General features: G+C 37.6%; 1 protein-coding gene across 1 annotated transcript in view; it reads left to right on the top strand.

Moving 5' to 3' along the window:
• The window catches only part of clstn2 (calsyntenin 2), a 145,833-nt gene that overhangs the window by 102,559 nt on the left and 24,927 nt on the right, over positions 1-18,347 (top strand). Inside the window, exons 6-9 of the mRNA XM_024274145.2 lie at positions 689-838; positions 5,081-5,266; positions 7,098-7,355; positions 8,075-8,196. Coding sequence (XP_024129913.1) covers positions 689-838; positions 5,081-5,266; positions 7,098-7,355; positions 8,075-8,196 — 716 coding nt within the window. The remainder of the gene's footprint in view (positions 1-688; positions 839-5,080; positions 5,267-7,097; positions 7,356-8,074; positions 8,197-18,347) is intronic.

Below are 18,347 nucleotides of genomic sequence, written 5' to 3' on the forward strand. Positions count from 1 at the left end.
TTTTAAATAACTTTTAGTTCAGCAGATGTTGTTTTTTGTTGTCAAAGTATTTAAACTGTCAGATTATTTTAAGGAGGATTTTTTTTGTCTTTTTTCAAAAAAATAATTTGAAATTTGGTGGAAATTTTGTGCATTAAATAATAGCTTGCTTCTGGTATTTGAAACTTTAATATGATGTTGTTTGTTGACTGCCACCTCAAATCTGTATCATTGATACAAACAACAAATAAAGAGATTTAGAAACACAAAATTAAACTTGTGGAGGGAAATAAAAAGCACAAGAAAAACAAAAAGCATTTAGAAGATTTCACTGTGAGTATCTTGCATCGCTATAATCCATCACTTTTGGATCACCATGTTTATCAGTAACATATAAGCCACCCTTTTTCTTTTAATCTGCAGCCCATCTTCTTTGTCTTACTTCTTTTACACTGTTACCCTGGTGACTGGTGAAGATAATCTACCTTTGCAGCTCCACATTCACTGTACAGAGCTGTTTTTATATATGAAAAGGAATACAAGGTCACTGAAGCGTGACTTTATCTCCAGGAGCAATTCTCTTCCATGCTAAGGCAGTTTCAGCTCAGTGGAACAATAATTGCTTTTGACTGTCAAATGAGCATGACATTTTCATTTCCTCAGTTTGTGTATAATCCTAATGTATTTGCTTTGTTTGCGTTGCCTTCAGGTAACATCAGAAACACAGAGCGGCTGAGCTTTGACAAGCAGCAGAGCTTCAGGATTATGGTGTCTGCCTTTGATTGTGGCCAGAAGAGAACCAAGGAGGATGTGACGGTGCACATCGAAGTCAAGCCCGTCTGCAAACCTGGATGGCAAGGTCAGAGATGAAGCAACAAAGCCAAAGTGTATTTACAAAAAGAATATTTTTCAACGAGAAGCAGGAATCCAGGTATTGGTTTGTTGCTGTACTTACATGCACACAGTGTCTGCAGCCCTGAAGCAGGAAATTCATCGCCGTTTTTTTGGACACTTCCCCTCCTTTGAAGGAATTCTCTCTCATTTTGGAATGAACAACACTTGAGGAAATCAGTGGACCTGACAGAAACTTTTTTTTTTTATTATGCCAAAGGCTTTGCATTTGTGTCAGCCCATCTCCCCTGCTGCTTCACCTGTCAGCGCTGACAGCATCTCAGGAATCAACTACGTGCAGGAATGAGAGAGGACGACAGGCAGAGATGTGAGGATAGGATGGAGAAAGAGATAAAGGAGCAGGCTGAATGAGGAGGTATCTTAAGAGAGGGAAAAGCGACGTTTCACTGATGAAAAGAGTCACGGCTTTTTTCTCAACACCTCAGAACCATTACAAAGCTCAGTGGAGATAAATGACACCAGAATTTTTATAACTGTTGTATGTAAAATGCAATACATTACCTGAAAGACCTCACTCTAGTATATTCAGATTTATTAGTACAACTGTTTAAAATATCTTCAAGGCTTCATGCCTCCACACGGTTTGTTTGAAAATGGTTGGCGTGGTCATGAATGCAGAATGGCCCGCTTTTTATTTACCCCTGGGTTACCAGGTGGCTGGTGGCACTTGACATGGTTGGCCGCCGTCTGGAGACATTTACACATTGTCTAATCAGAGCAGCTGCCAGCCGGCGATCCAGTTGCCACCACCCAACTGTCACCTGTCTGTCACTGGACTGCGACCGCACGACTTCAAAATGTCAAAATCTGGTGGCCTTTGATCCATGTCAACTTTTAGAGAAAAATCACCTTAAAATTTGAACTTTTTCTTAAAACCATTGTGTGGCGCATAAGCATGCAACTGCCACCTCCCGATTACAAATGCCACCACTTGGCAAATTTGCTTAAAAAAAAAACAAAAAAAACGTGTAATTAAGTTGCCAAGCATTTTGGCATTTAAGCATTTTGGGATATGTGACTAAAGATAACATCAAGACTGAATTGCTGGTCAGGTGGTTTCTCAAAATGCACCTCAATAAATTATGGTAAATGCTGTACCTTTGTATAGTTTTCTATCTTCCTCGAAGGCCCAAAGCGCTTTACAGTCACAGACCCATTCACACATATTCACACACTGATGACGGCTCTGCTGCCGAACACTGGCGCCAACCTTCCACCAGATACGAGGTGGGGTTGAGTGCATTGCCCAAGGACACTTCAGCACATGGGCATGCAGGGTGGGAATAGATCCTGCAATCTTCCAGAGGTCGACTGCCCTACCACTGCACCACAGCCGCCTCAAATTCTGAAGAGAATTTAGTATCACTTAATTTGTGTGTGTGAATTTCTTGATTTGTGACTTATACAACACATTCTGTGTGTACTCGCAAATTGTGTTTCACAAAAAAAAACAAAAACAAAGCATTTAAATACTGCTAGAATGCTAGGTCATCAGAGCTTTCTTATCAACTTAGATTGTGTAAAACTGGTGAAAATTTGACACTTTCCTACTTTCTTAAACAGATATGCCCAGTAATTAACATAAAAAATTCCAAATATGTGTTTTTAAAACACTCATTACTAAAAATTCTCTATTCTCATCGCTCTCTTGCAGCTGAGGGGCGGAGCTCTTCTTTGGCGAGGGGGCGGTGCGAGGTCCTCCTCCTTCTCTCCATAATAAATAGTCAGGATGAAGAAGAAAAATGTGCATTTTTACATTTCTATCTATCTCTTGATAATTAGTTGATTTTCTTAATTATTATTTATACTTGTTTTTCTTTTTCTCGCTGTCGCAAAATAATCCTCCACCTATCAGGGTCATCGCTGACTTTGCAGCCTGACTGCACAACACTCTGTGCTGTAATCAAAATTTTATCACCACCGTGTTTTGAAACTAGTATAGGATAACGGAAAAAAAAAAGTAAAAGCTTAGTATATTTTTAGTTGCTCTCAGTTGAAATTCTGGCCCAGAATGGATTTTGACCTGCTGGTTGTCTAAGCTGGCAAACCGTTAACTGTAACCTTAGGAGGTTTCTAAATCTGGCTGTTGCTTGGCATCGTGGAGCAGGCTGGAGCAAAGCTGCTGTTTTCCCCAAAGAAGAATCTCTGCATTTGAATATAAATGTTTTTCCCTCTGGCGGAATACGTCCTCTCAAATTGATCAAAATGGTTTCCTTTCTGTCTTAGACTCTCAGTAATCTAAGTAGAGCCAACATCTTTTGTGATAATTTGTTATAGTAAAGGTTTATTTTAGAAATTTATTTTAGCTTTTGCAGAGATGGTAAATAAAACTTGGAACTAGTCGAAGTAGTTTAGGTTAATGAACATTTAAAAGACATAAGAGAGAAAAAATAATATAGCATGACAATAAAAAAAACACTTTTATTAGAGGTAATGTCGATTTTACGAAGTCCTTAAAAAACAACAACTTGTGTTGTTATTTTTAATAAACAAGATAAATCTGAAAATACAACCTCAATCTAGAACTATCGTCCTCCATGTGATCGTTTAATAAATCTGGGCTTATAAATTGGTTATGAAGAATAAGCTCATCTGTAGGTTTCTGGAAAACCAGCTGCAGCTCCAAAGCATGAGAACAACATAACAAAATGATGCCTTAAAACCCAGTTCTCTGCACGCCGCTCTTTAATCTTATATATTGTGTGTAAAGGTCATATAAGCATCTGCAGCTGCTTTTTGAAGATGCCTCTCTGGCGCCAAAGCAGACTCATCTTCGCCTTTGCTTTTGATTTGTGAATCCCTTCCACCGCTCCGACTGCTGGGAAAGTAATAACCCGGGTTCAGGTTATGTACGTAAAAGAGAAATGTGCTGACAATGGAAACTTGGAGTGAAGACCGACCCATGAGGAACAACAGATACTTTGAGCTTCAAAGAGAGCAATGAGTCCCACAACAGCTAAGATTTTGCTGAAGAAGCTTTTTTTTAACAGTAAAGAACAAACAACAGGACAGTAATGAGAAAAATAAATAAACTTTCCCTGAAAACAGTCTTCAGAATGCAGGTTAAAAACAATTATCTGTCATAAATTATGCAAAAGATGACTGAAAAAGTGAAGCTGAGTTCACATTTCATTAATGTTTGTAATTGTTTTGTGAAAATCTAAATTATAACGTTAATTAGCTTCAGGTATTTGATGATTTTTTTGTTCTCATTTGAGAAAAAGCTGTTTAAAAGTCAAATCCTAGGATGCAGGACTGAAAAAAATGTAGTGCAAACAAATAAATTATTAGATTTAGCAGAACTTTTAGCTTAAGTCCCTCACTAATTTGTAACGTACCATAAAATCCTGGACTCTGTTTTATTTAGCATCATCTTGAATGGACAAAACATTGAAGACTTTTTATTCATTAATTTTTTTAAATAACTGAAAATAAGGTCATGCATTAAATAGGTAAAACTCAAGAACCATTTTTTCTGGTATTTTAAAATTATTTTGACCATTTTGTTTTTTTTTTGGTTTTGGCAATTAACAGATGCCAAGATGCTGAAAATAAATCAATACAAAAAAATAACAACAACAAAAAAGTAAAGATAGCAAAAAAAATAAATAAATAAATAAACATTTAAAACACAGTGGCTAAATTTGACCCTTCTCCAGCCTTAAGAGACAAGAAGCTGAATTGTAACCTTTTTCCAGTCTTTTTAAGTAGCAGCAATCACTTGTTATAGAGTATTTATAGCTACCGAAGTATTAAATGACTTTATTCAAATGTCATAAGGTAATTCTTATGGCCTATAGAAGATAAGTAACCCATGAAATACTCACAGTCGAGGATGTTGAAGGTGCCACTGGAAAGATGTTTCTTGAATACAGGAATCAAACTGTGCATTTACAGCTATACTGTTTCAAAGATGCAGCTTAACTTTGTCTTAACCTTTGTTTTGATTAATGAAGCTGCTTTAGAACTTATAATTGCATTTACATTCAGTTAAATAAACTATCCCATTTCTGAAGGACAAATTTAAGCTCTTCTCACTGCAAATAACATTGAACCACCGCTTTTAAAATGTTAATTAATCATATAACAAAAATATATTTCCCTTGCATATGTAATCATTTCTAAAAGAGCAAAACTTGCTCCATAATAGTGAGTAATTAGTGTCTGTTTTAAATGTTTCAAATTTCAGGCTGGAACAAGCGTGTGGACTATGAGCCCGGCACTGGGAGCAAGCAGCTGTTTCCCAAGATGCACCTGGAAACTTGTGGCGGTCCGCTGTCTGGAGTGAAAGCGATGGTGGAGCTACAGACCAATCACATCGGAAAGGGCTGTGACCGTGAAACTTACTCGGAAAAGTCTCTGCAAAAGCTCTGTGGTGAGTAAGGCTAAGTCCAAATTCTCTCCCTGCTCCCAAACACAAAAAAATTATGCAGTGCAGGCAGTGGCGGACATAGCAATTCAGAGGCCCCGGGCGAATGATAACATGGGGCCCCCTGCAGCAGTTGTATTAATTATTTTTCTAAAAATCCTTTGATAAAACATTGAATAACTTTCTTATTGGTCCATGTTTAGACAGCATCAGTGTTTTGACAAGCATTTAAAAGCACATTTAAATCTTGAAATGTTTTTATATACATTATTTTAGCTTTGAAAAAACATTACATTTATTGAATTGGCTAATTTGGGAGTCTCATGACCTCACTGGACTAATCCATTGTTGCAGAGGGACGGGGGGAGATGAAACACTTTCATATAATAAGCTGTATGCTATTTCAGTACAATGGGGTGTTTTTTGTGATAATATAATAATAATAATAATTATTATTATTATTATGGTTGTACAATTTTTTAAAAACTTCTATTAGGAGTTCAGCTCGGGGCCCCAGGCGATCGCCCACCTTTTGCAAATGTTTGGTCCGCCCCTGAGTGCAGGACTGTCAATTGCCCTTGACTTTAAAAGCAATTTGGTCACCATGGTCACTAGTTTATTTTTTTTTTCCTGAACGGCAAATAGGACATCTCCAATTTCACAAGATAAAAACCAATAAGCACGACCATTTTACAAAGTTTGATGAAAAGTTGGATGGCTTATAAAATTAATAAAAGTACATTTTTATCACACTATTTTTCGAGCGCAATATATTGTGGTCTATATTTGCCAGTCTAGTGAGCATCAATTCACACTGTTTTTTTACAGAGACTTCTGGGAAATTTCTTGGACACTTAGGTTTCTGGAATAGTAGATTCCGACAGCTCTACACAATGGCGATCGCACTATGTAGTGAGTAGTGAAGGAATTTGGACACAACCTAAGAAAACATTCCATAGACAGAGAAAAATGATTCCATTGGTGTAATCTTAATCACTTGGAGCACAAAATTAGATCTCCTGTATTTAAAATACAAAGGTTGTGTCTGAATTCCATCAAGACTCACTACTTAGTGTTCTTTATACTGTGTTCTAGAAATTTCCTAAAAGTTTTTATGAAAACCCCAAAGTGCATAAAGGCAGACAAAACTGGTGAATATAGAATATAATGCACTAAATTTGAATGATTTATCTTGTAATAAAAAAATTGATTTTTATTTGTTTTGTATCCAAGTTTCAATCATCAGAACTTAATGGATTCAGAAATATTCTTTGTAAAATGTTCATATTTATGAGGTTTTTACCATCTGTGATGTCATATTTACCGTTAAAAAAAGAACAAATAAGTAGTGACCATGGTGTCCAAATTGCTTTTAAAATCCAAGACACTTGAAAGTCCTACAATATATAGTTTTTAATACTTACGAGGGAATTCGGACATGTCCAAAGAGATTTTATTTAAGCCTTTTCATCATTCCCTATTTATAAAACTTTTTAAAAATTTGATTAGAACAGTTAATTCATCTATAAAGGTAAAACAGAGCTTACAAAATGTGTCTACAATTCCAACAATACGTGCTGATTATATTGCATCATTTGCTGTCTAAGGAGTCTTAATGGTTGCCAAAGTGAACAACTCCCAAGTAAATCTCATTTGAAGGCATGAAACTTGTTCACAATTTGACTCCATTTGTGTCCTTCTGTTGGTATAACTTCAATAAGGCATTTTACATTTGGAACATTATCATAAATGCTGTTGCTTTAGAAATGAACCATCCTCTCGGCTGGATCTCTGGGGACACACAAAGTCATCTCTGTTTTTTGACTGGCACATCCAGGTGCAGCATCAGGCAGCACGGATCTCCTTCCCGCTCCCAGCCCTACCGCAAACTGGACAGCGTCTCTGCTCACCGACAGCGGGCGGGAAAGTGACCTTATCTACAAATTTGACGGGCACCAGGCTGCAAACGTTCCAGATCACGTGGTGCCTCAAAACCTGACGGACCAGTTTACCATCGCGACGTGGATGAAGCACGGGCCCAGTCCGGGATTGAGAGCTGAGAAGGAAACTCTGCTCTGCAGCTCTGACAAGACAGGTGAGAAAACCGCCTCCCGTCTGTGCGAGGTCACAGCATCAGGAGAACTGAAGCTCAACACTGACACCAATCAAGGGCCAAAATATGACCACTTCATCCTCTATTAAAAAAGCATTTAAGAGAATAATAAAAACACGTACATTCATGGCAATAGCTTTCCGAACTTTTTTAGTCTGAAATGTGCTGCCTGAACTCTGTAATTAAACAAGCCATCTGCATGTTGCAAGCTTCAACAATGATCCAACAGATGGCTTATTAGCATAGGAAATTTTGAGTCTGATCCTGTCAAGTGAAGTCGTTGAGGAGTTTATTTCAGAATCCTCTAAAGCCTGTTTTTAGATTTTGCTAACAAGAAATAAGATTTGATTACATCATTTCTTGAGAGAGTAAATTTGTCATTTCAACTAAAGCTTTAATTTGTTAAGGTGTTAACACTGGAGTTATTTTCAGAAATATGCAGTGATGCATTCTGTTAATTAATAAATTAAGATACTGAGTGATCAATCGGTGGTGCTAAAATGTGATTAAGTGTTTGCATTTTTTCTGACCCTCCTTTCCTGATTAAAGGACAGAAAGAGAAGATATCAGAACAGATGTGCAGTATTTCATGTCGGGTCAAACAGAACTAAACAGCAGTGTGTGAATGGCGAGGTGTTGATAGAAATGGACCTGAGCTGTTGTTCTTGTCTGATATCACGTTTCTCATCTTCCTGCTGCAGAGATGAACCGCCACCATTACTCTCTGTATGTCCACAACTGCCGCCTGGTGTTCCTGCTCAGAAGAGATTTCACGCAGATCGACACTTTCAGGCCCGCCGAGTTCCACTGGAAGCTGGATCAGGTGGGCAAACTCTGCAAAAGTGTGTACGTGCACGTGCGTGTGTGGAGGCTTGTCTGTGCTCCATCTGAGTCTGAGCAAAGATTGAGGGTGATTCCCTGCAGCAGGTGAAGGGCTTTCGTTATTTTTGTGGTGAAGGGAGAAGCTTTCCATTCTAATTACCACAGGTGCTCCATCACTTTCCTCTTCTCACACCAGGAGATAAGAAAGTGCACACACATTCGCTCGGCTCCTAATAGCACTCCGGCAGCAAATCCCCGCGATCCGTCATGTATTTGTTGAGCTGCTAAACTTATTGGTGGTTAGTGTTAAAGTCCTGTAGAGAACTTTCGACAGGTAAACAGTTGCATCATATGAAATTGTTTCAGCTGTAATAAAACAGAGGAATTGGGATGCTGCATGGAGGCTTTTTCTAAATTAAACCAAAATGCTTTTCGGTATAGGCTATTCATAAACTTTGCTCATGTGAGCAGAACTGCAGGCATGTTTTTTTCGTAAAATGATTAAACTTCCAAACTGGCACATGTTTTTTTCCCTCTTCTTAGACGATGGAGCAGCGGAGCAGCTAAATATAACCGTTAGTCACTGAGCTGGAGGCTCGGCAATCCTTTGGCTAAAAGACGTTTAGTCATCCTAGCTCTGCAGGCCATCACTGAGTAGCAATATAACGAAAAAGAGAATTCTAAAGGATTTTGATAATCCAATTAACTATCCCCTAGATGGGGCTTTTATTTATTTATTTTACTGATTTTTCTTAAAAACAGAAAAAGAGTTCCTAAACATGTTATATCCACCTTATCTCTATCATAAACCCCAAAAAATAGCTTTTTTTTTGCCAGCAGTGCAGAGAGAGCTGCTCTCTGATGTAGGCACATCAAAAGCAAAACTACATGACCTTCTTTTGTTTGCACAGTTTTCATTGAAAAAATCTTCTTGTTTAAGAAGCTGTGCAAACAGACTGTGTTTTCTTAGCACTTTAACATTGTAGTTTTAGCTCAAGCGTTGATGTTTTTTCAATAATAATGTCATAAATGTAAAAAAAAAGAGGATTCTGAAGCCCCTGGTACAAACAAACAAGTAAACAAGAATTAATGGCATATTCATTCACATTTTAGTGTCATAAAGTTCATCCCATTGTTGTTTTCCACATAAAAATAACAAAGGGAACATTATTAGAATGTTACACAACCCTGTACGTTCATGTCTTTGTAAATTCAAAGTTTTTCCACACATTGGACTGTAATGATGACTTGATCCTTTTTTGCTGCAACCACACGAGTGTTGTCCACTGTGATGGTCATTTTAACATAACGCCTGGTTCACACCAGACGCGGACGCGCTGCGAAGCAGTGTGTGGGGGTGGAGTGCGTGCAGTATCTGTTGAAGCTCTAGTTCACACCAGACACAAGTTTTTGTCACAAACTTTCATCAGGCGCATCTGCTCCGCTCAGACATCAGACACCAACACCAAAACCACATCCCCGTGTTCAGAAGTTGAACCACTAGGTTGATCTGTGTGTACATGTGTGTCTGTTTTTTGTACGTTGTGTTTGTGTGTTTATTTTCATCTCTATACAGTCTGTTTAGATGCAAAAATATGATTGCATTTGTCAAACGTGGCATTTCATTGTGAAAAATTTGTTATTTTTAGAAAGTTGACTGGATTTTCTCATGTCTCTTAGCATAACTTCCTGCCAGAATTTATGCGGATCACTCGCGATTCACGCAAAAAATAGACCAGATGGCCGCAGATGAGTGTCGTCTGATGTGAACTACACCAAAGGTTATGAAGGGCGCTGAATTAAAGTGGCCTCTCTGCTTCCCAGCACCTTTGCGTCTAATCTAAGCCCGGTGTTACAGTAAAACCGACGCATTCTCACTCTCAACTCTTCATTTATGAACGTATGGTTTGGACCCCTACCGCGTCACTTTGACGTTTTGGGTGTCCCCAACTTGTTGCTTTTTGACGTGCTGGTTGTTCCAATCAAATCAGGGGTCAACTCCTCTCCGAGCTGCAACCCGGTACCGGCCCGAGGGCCTCTTGGTATCGGAACACAGACGCTAATCAGGGGTCCCTAACCCTCGGGATACAGACCGGGACCCTAACTTGGTACGTTTTTGCGTCCATTACCGCGTCCAGAGGGTTGGGGACCCGTGATTTAATGGGAACAGTCAGAATGTCAAAAAAACTGAAGTTTGGGGACATCCAAAACGTTAAAAAATGACACAGAGGGGCCTGAATAATACGACCAAAAATGACAAGTTGGGAGTGAGAATGTGTAGAATAAAACAGATCTACCATGTCTAAATCCTAATGGTATTTTTCAATATAAATTCTATTATTGATGTATCTCATTTTGAATCAATTCCTCTATGATTAGATTTTGCCTCAGACAGATAGATTTGATTGGATCATAAGAATAGAAAATGATTAATCGATCATTTGTTACGTAGCGTATTACAAATAGGTTCTAAAATTGCTGTCAACGCACCTCATTAGGTCTGACTGACCGACAGACTTATCACTGACTCTTCTGTCTATTCTATTGAGCCTTATTGCCTGGTAAGCCTTATAAATCTGAAAATAGTCCGCTCATTGATAGTCCGCTCATTTATAGTTCGTAAAATATGGTAAGACAGGAGGGCCTGTCACTGACAATCTGAGAACCAATCTTTTAAATATACTGGGATTTATTAACAAACTCAAATATGTTCAGCTGTCTACAAAAACTGTCCAAGAAATCAAAGCATACATCTAAATATAACCGTAGGAAAACTTAAATAAAAGCACGATTAAATAATCAAGAAAACAAACAGAGACAGCTGAACACATAGACTGCAAACCTCCCAGTTCTGTTTGGTGATATTCACTAAAGATCAGCTAAATGTGTTTTCCTCAGTGGTGCAGCCTATTCAAGCCTTTGTGTGTTCATGGTCAAAGGTAGAATAAAGAGTATCTCCTCAGTCTGCGCTTGTTTTACCCTGTGGCCCTATGAGGAGGAAACGACAAAGAGAAGGACATGCAAGCGGCTCACTGACACTGATTTTCTAAGCAAACAACCTGAAGCCACATTTCTGTTCCTGTCGTTTTTCGTATTTGCTGCGTGTCTGGCATAATCTTCCCTTAATCTGTTTTCTACCCACTTACAAAAGGTGCAGAAGACACTTTCTGTCTACGGTTTCTGTTTAATAAAAATTGATATAAAACCTGACATGTGAACCAACGGACGGAGGAAAAGTTCCTGAAGAATGCCTACCCTGAAAGAGCGAAACTGTATTCAGTTTCTGCCCTTCATGAAATGCATTTAAAAAGTCGTAAAACCACTTAGCCAGGGGGAAAATTGATTCAGCAGTCAGAGACTGCATCTTTGAAATGAAACCGAACAATTCAGAAAGGAATGACTTTAGCATAGAAGCATAACCCCTGTGTCTTCACAGCTTGGACCAGCAGCCAAACAAACACTCGATTTTTCACCCTTAACAAAAGCTCTTGTTGGCACGTGGCATTTTGCAGCTGCAAACAGTGTTTTTCTGACATTCTCTTTGTCTTTTTTCCTTTTTCCACAGTTTGGTTTGTGTGGCAAAATGATCAGGTTACTTGAAACAGTGCAGCAGGTAGTTATTTTATCCATGGAGCGCATAAACACAGACGAGCTAGTCATGTAAAACATTTTTTCATTCAGTCCAAGATCTATACTGATCTCAAGAACAGTTCCTTCTTGGATTTCGTAAATATATAATTAATTTTTTTATTTTCAGTTGCTTTTTTTAAGGAATCTGGAACTCTAGAGAAGTCTGGAATTTGAAATGCAAAAACCAAAAATGAACTTCCTGCACCAGAGTAAGGATTATGTTTCAAAAGATTATAAATTATAATATAAATTAGGATCCTTTCATGTGTAAATAAACCTGAACTCATGTGTTTTTGTGTGAACCAAAAACCTTGATTCATAATTTTATCATAAGAGCAAAAACATAAAGCCTGGAAATAAGGGGCTTTACATTTTTTTTACAACTTTTATTCAATTTTCTTACAAGTTTGAAGCTCACATATTTGTGATTTATTACCAAAAAAATAAAAAAATTAACATGGGAGTCTGTAGGCACTTTATTTTTCTATTCTGAAACCAGCTTCTAGTGACCATTTGAACAACTGCAGCATTTTTTTGAAGGCTGTCATCAAATTTATTTTATTCCATCACAACTTTTAGTTGGTATCGCCACAAAAACGAACTGATCAACTGTGAATATTGTATTACCTCCTGATGGATAACGAGGGCAACAGAAGTAGAGATGGATGGGGGGAAAAAGTGTTGTAAGAGAGAAGAAAGGAGTGTCATGGCTCCAGCACTTAGTGAGGACACTCAATGGCTTCCGTGGCAACTCCATTTAGCTTTATTGATTTTGCAATTCTCATCCCAGGAGAGGCAAGGTGGAGTGGGATGAAAGAAAGCTGACAAAGAGAGAGCGGGAAAGAAAGAGGCTTCCATTTTGGACATCGATCGACACTCTGAAGGAATGTCACATCTGGCAGAAACCTTTACAGGCGTCCAAGGCTTTAACTTATTCATGAGTCTCACACAGGCTCAGACTTACTCTCACAAGATTGATGCTTATCTTTTTTTCATTCTTTTCCGGCCCCTCTTTGGATTAAAAGATGAGTCACTCCTCTTTTACGCACCGTATTCACTCTCTGTGGATCTGGAGGGTCTATCAGCACAAACCACATGTTATTTGGAGATTCAGTCGGTCACTTCTGTTGAAGCAGAGGTTTACTTGTCAGCTACAGAAGAGAAAACATGGTGAATCATTGCATTACGATCACCAAGCGAAGATGGAAACACGCAGTCATAAATGTGTTTTGTGTTACCAACACCAGGAGTGGCGTCAAAGCAACAAAACAGATTTTTTTGTTGAAAACAGAAGAAAATGGAAACACACCATGCTTCTCTTTTGTTTTGTCTCTTTATATACAGTCACTTTACATGAAATCTTTTCTTTTCTTCAATCTTAAAAAACAAATTTACATCAGTCCACATTGAAGATGTATCCAAATACCTCTCCTCAGTCAATGCCTAAACTTAGATCCCAATCATTGTAAGAGACAAAACTTCTAAAATAACATTCTTCCTTTAATAACACGAGTTCTGTCTGACTGGATACATTAAATAAACTCCAAAACAAGTCTATATTTTTCTATACTAAATTAAAAGTATTTATCATAAACTAAATTAGCAGCATGGAGCCCAATGAGTCATTTGTTTTTGTGATATTGGGCTATATAAATAGAATTGAATTGAAAACAACATAAATCCTCATAAACCAATGTTTGATGTTCATGAACAGTCCTTTATAAACTTTATTGACACAGGAATGTTAAAATATAGTGGCAGATTCCAGTCTTCAATTAAGACCCACTGATGAAAATGGTGTTTTTGTTTTTTTATTGTGGCATTTTTCTGATGATCGAATACATATAAAGAAAATTAAGCTTAAAATTGTATCAGTGAGTATTTTTTTTTCAGATTGTCGTGAATCGGGAGCAGATATAAAAATGCTGTTGGAAAAAGGTTGTATTTGTTAGAAGCTACAGTCAGAAGACCACAAGCTCCTAGCTCCTCTCCACTCTGATACATCCACTAGCAGACAAATAGATCCATGAACATCTTCATTTTCCATGTCCGAGCTGGAATCTAGCTCAAAACTGCACGGCTGGATAGCTCTGATTAGTGCTGTCATACTATTCATTTTGTGTACTATTAGTTAGTCGTTACCAGTAATTATTTGATCTAATTAATCTATCTTAATCGCAAATATTTTTAACCCAATGATTGCTGTGAAAATGTGTTTTTATTTAACTTGGAGACATTGTGGTGCAGTAAAAGATCAAAATATAACAAAAAATGCAGGATTAATTAAGTTTTTTTTTTTTTTTTTAATTTATTATACCAGACTTCTAACCTTTGCCTTTACACCACTAAGGGGTAGACTTTCAATCTCAAACAATTAAGAAAACAAAGCAAACAACAACCCACCAGGTCCAGGGACCCGTTCCAAGAAGCAGGTTTTGTTGGAACTCTGAGTTCGTGAACTCCAAATTCAGCAAAACTCTGAGTTTTCGGTTCCAGAAAGAGAGATAACTCAAACCTGGGAAAGTGAGCGAAACCAAGCCCGTTCCAAGAAGCGGGTTAAGATGAACTCAGAATCAATCACTACGGCAACTGAGCCTGTGAACGTAACCTGGTCTGGAGAAGGTTTTCTTCAGGAAACTTAGAGTTCTCTGCGGTGTCCGCCCCTTTTTAAAGTGAAAGATGTTCAACATTTAGAGAACATTCACATTAGAGACGTCACGTTTTCACCACGCAGAAACCAAAATGACATGTTCATTCATAGAGGATCATGTAGAGAGGAGGCTGATTAATCCAGAGGAAATGTTATTTACGTCGGTAGAGGATTTGGAGGACACGAGTCGACTGACTGCAGTTTCCCAATTCATTTTTATTTCAGAGATATTATAAATAGTGAGTTTTTCCAGGGACTCGCTATTAAAAAATACAGTTTTCTTTTCCTTATTTTAAACCCTTAACAATAGAAATTATTGAATGTCAAACACCGGGAAAGGTTTTAAACTCATCCACCGACCAGCACTTGTGTCAAACATTAGCTCGGTCATCAGCAACACTGCCTCCCTATGTGGACTTTGCGAGTTCGATTCCTGGCTACGGAAAGTGTTTTTATGCTTAAAACAAGAATTCAGCGAATATTTTTTAAGTCTTGAGAATTAAAATTAAATAAATACTTTTTTAACATATGCCAGGCAGCTACAGTTTCTTTTTTAGCGTGCAGTGATATCCGTGTGTGGGGGGGGGGGGTTACCAAAACTGGTCATTCATGCGATTACGGTGATTACTGGTTAAATTAGTAACAGATCAAAACCCATTCCTTACTCAACAAGAGATAAAATAACCTTCCTGGCATTAATTATTCATTATTTGAAATGATTCAAATAACTGCAGATATTTTCTCTCTGTTCTACCACTGCAGCTGTGTTGCTTTTCTTGCAGAAAATGTGCTCCTATAGTCGCATATGCTTGAAGGAACTTATCAATTTCCGTCGCCGGAAGTACAAAACTCAGGCGTTTGTTCCCGTTGCCATGGTGAATCGTGCTGTCTTTGCTCCATTGATCAGGGCTTTTAATGGACGCGACGCTCGCACCTGATTCTAGTTCTAACAACTTCAAGTTGATTGAATCAAACATTTTCAGCTGTTCTGAAACCGAAAACCCTGAGTTTGAGAATTTTGAGTCCAGTGACTCTAAGTTCAGGTTTGAACTCTAAATTTGTTGAACCTGTTTCTTGGAACGGGCCCCAGGTGCTCAATTTACCACATCAAGAAACAGTAGGAACATTTTCCTAAGCAATCCAAAAACATTGACCTTGACCTTTTTATTATGTTGACATACTTTATTCCACAGTTCATAACAACAGCAAAACTGTAGAAAATACATGAGTGATTTTATAGTTTCTTTTAACCTGTGTGATAAATTTAATCATTTTGAAAACTGGGATGAAGCAGAAGAGAATAGAAGAAAAAGGAAATGAGACATGTGGACATGACAGTGGACTTTGAAACAGACATTTGCTTCATCATGTGGACAAAAACAAGAGGTAAGAGGTAAACTTTCCCTCTGGATGAAGCTTTGTTTAACTTCTCATGACGATCTTCTTTCTTTAGAGACGATCCTCAGTGAGGGAAAAGCGAGAGCAGAGCGCAGTTGGTGTGCGCCTCACTGACGTGGTTCCCATGACAACTGTATTTTAAATAGTTCACTTTTTGTGAAAATGATTAAATTAAAAATATAACAGCAGTGAAGTTTTGATTATGGATGTAATTTTTTTCTTATTTTTGTGAAAAACTATGGTATGAGCGTGATAATCCTCCTCCAAGTGTGCATTATCAGACATTAACGGCTTAAAGGCCGAAATTAGATTTATGAGATAAAAAAAAAAAAAAAATAACGCTCTAAAATGTCTGTAATTAATTAATTTTAATTAACCAAATTATTTGACAGCCCTAGCTCTGATATTGCACGCCATTTTTGTTGCATTGGAAATGTTTGGTTGGGGGTGTGATGGGCTGTAACCTAGTGGGAGAGAGTGAAAACAGATGGATGATGGGTGGGGGGGCGGGTTGCTCCATGCCAATGGTCCCACCTACAACTTAGAGGTGAATTTCTAACTACTATCACTCTCCAGTAACTATGTAATTGTAAATGTAATAATTTTTATTTTGCCTAAAAAGACAGAATCCTAATTAAAAAAAAAAAAGAAGTAAATCACATATGAAGTAAGTTTTAACAAGCCCCGCCCACAGGATTTTCTTTGCTTTTTATTTCCAATAAAGGAGCCAGTACTAGAGTAAAAAAGATTACTTTCTGGGTTTGCCACTAACACATCTACATTCATCTGCCTTATCTGCCCGTGCCTGTTGTACCGCGGCTTGTTCTGTAACCCATGTTGATTAGAAACTCCCCTTTTTTCTCAGCGGATTTATCGAATGGTTTAGACACTGGTTGTGGCGTCTGAGAGCAGCACGCTCTCCTCCCTGTTCAGAGTAGATATCAGGATATATTGAAGTGCGTATACTGAGAGCGATTTAGTTTTATCTGGAGGCCAGCAGATAAATGCTTTAGTTCAGTTTAAGGGTATTTGTGTACATCAGTGGAGAAAATGAACTCGGCGTCTATCTCCGTGTGTTTTTTATAGGAAAAATAAAAGCACTGTTGAAAGAATGAAGGAAGAAATCTCGCACTCGTTTGTAAATGTTCTTGAAGAATATCATAGGGTTTTTTTTCTTAAAAAAAGTCTATGTTTTATTTGTTTTCTCATATTTATTTTCTTAGCAGTATTATTTGAAGTGAACCAACCATCCCAGTGTGTCAGGATGCTTTAATGACTGACTCAAACATTTTCATTCATCTGCTGGAAGACATCATAAAAAACAGACAATCAAAGAATGTGTTGAGTTTTGCCTGCAGCATGTGTATTTCCAGTGTGTCGGCTGCATTTCTACACAATATTTTGTCTGATCCATTTATTTAAGAACTCATCTGGACTTTGCTTGTGGTGTTTCTGCTATTCTTCCTATTTAGAGCGACAGCATCCCACAAAAATGTAAATATTTTTAAGTGGTGTGACCTGAAGGGTGAGGGATTTCACTTCATGTGGGCTCATGGAATGCTGTGCGGACCACCAAGACATTTATTGGCACAGCAATGCACTGAATTTAACACTATTTACTTTTAATTGTGTCTAAAATGGAAAATAAAGCTGCATTAATTTCTCATTTTTACAGGAATTCTATTTGTAAATGCTTCCTCTGTAGTGCCAAGATAAAAATGTTTCAAAATAAGAGGCTCACAAATTGCATGTGAGGTCCTACGAGCTAATTTTAAAAAATGTACTCAACAAATCTATACAATAAATCCATTAATGTCAAGAAATGTCAAAAACTAGTGCTTGAAGGGTTTTATTTTAAAAGTTTATTTAAAGCATGACAACTTCAATCAAATTAAATTAAATCTCTTTTTTCTAATAATGTGGACTCATTCTCTGATCTTCTCCCTTTTCAGTGTAATCCAATTTAAAAAGTTGAAGAAAAAGAGGAAAAATTATGAAGTGCTGCAGCTGCCAGATTTTAATTATAGCTCTTAATGGAAATTCATCCTATTTTAACTCATGACCTTCACTTATACATAAACTTACTGTGAAACGAGGGTCATGGCTGTTGAGCCTGACCCCAACCTTTGTGGGAGGAGTCAGCAGTTGGTATGATAGCGGTGGCTGTGAACTGTGGGATCTGTGGTCGTGACATGAACTGATTACATTACATCTCAGCCAGAGATGTTTGTGTTGCTGTGGAGATGGTTCTAATCATTGTCTGTGTCTTAGGCCACATTTGTTACATGTGAATCTGTGGAACAACCACATGGCTCTACATACGAATTCAAACCTGAATAACTCTAGTTTAAATTCATGATTTGGTTTGATTTGACTCAATGTTGATTAATTGTCTGATTGCTGAAAGCAATCAGAGTATGTTGTTGTAATTCTTTATTATATTTTATTATTATTATATTTTATTCCGTCAAAAA

This window comes from Oryzias melastigma, linkage group LG17, assembly GCF_002922805.2.
Source record: "Oryzias melastigma strain HK-1 linkage group LG17, ASM292280v2, whole genome shotgun sequence".
In the NCBI taxonomy this organism is placed as follows: domain Eukaryota; kingdom Metazoa; phylum Chordata; class Actinopteri; order Beloniformes; family Adrianichthyidae; genus Oryzias; species Oryzias melastigma.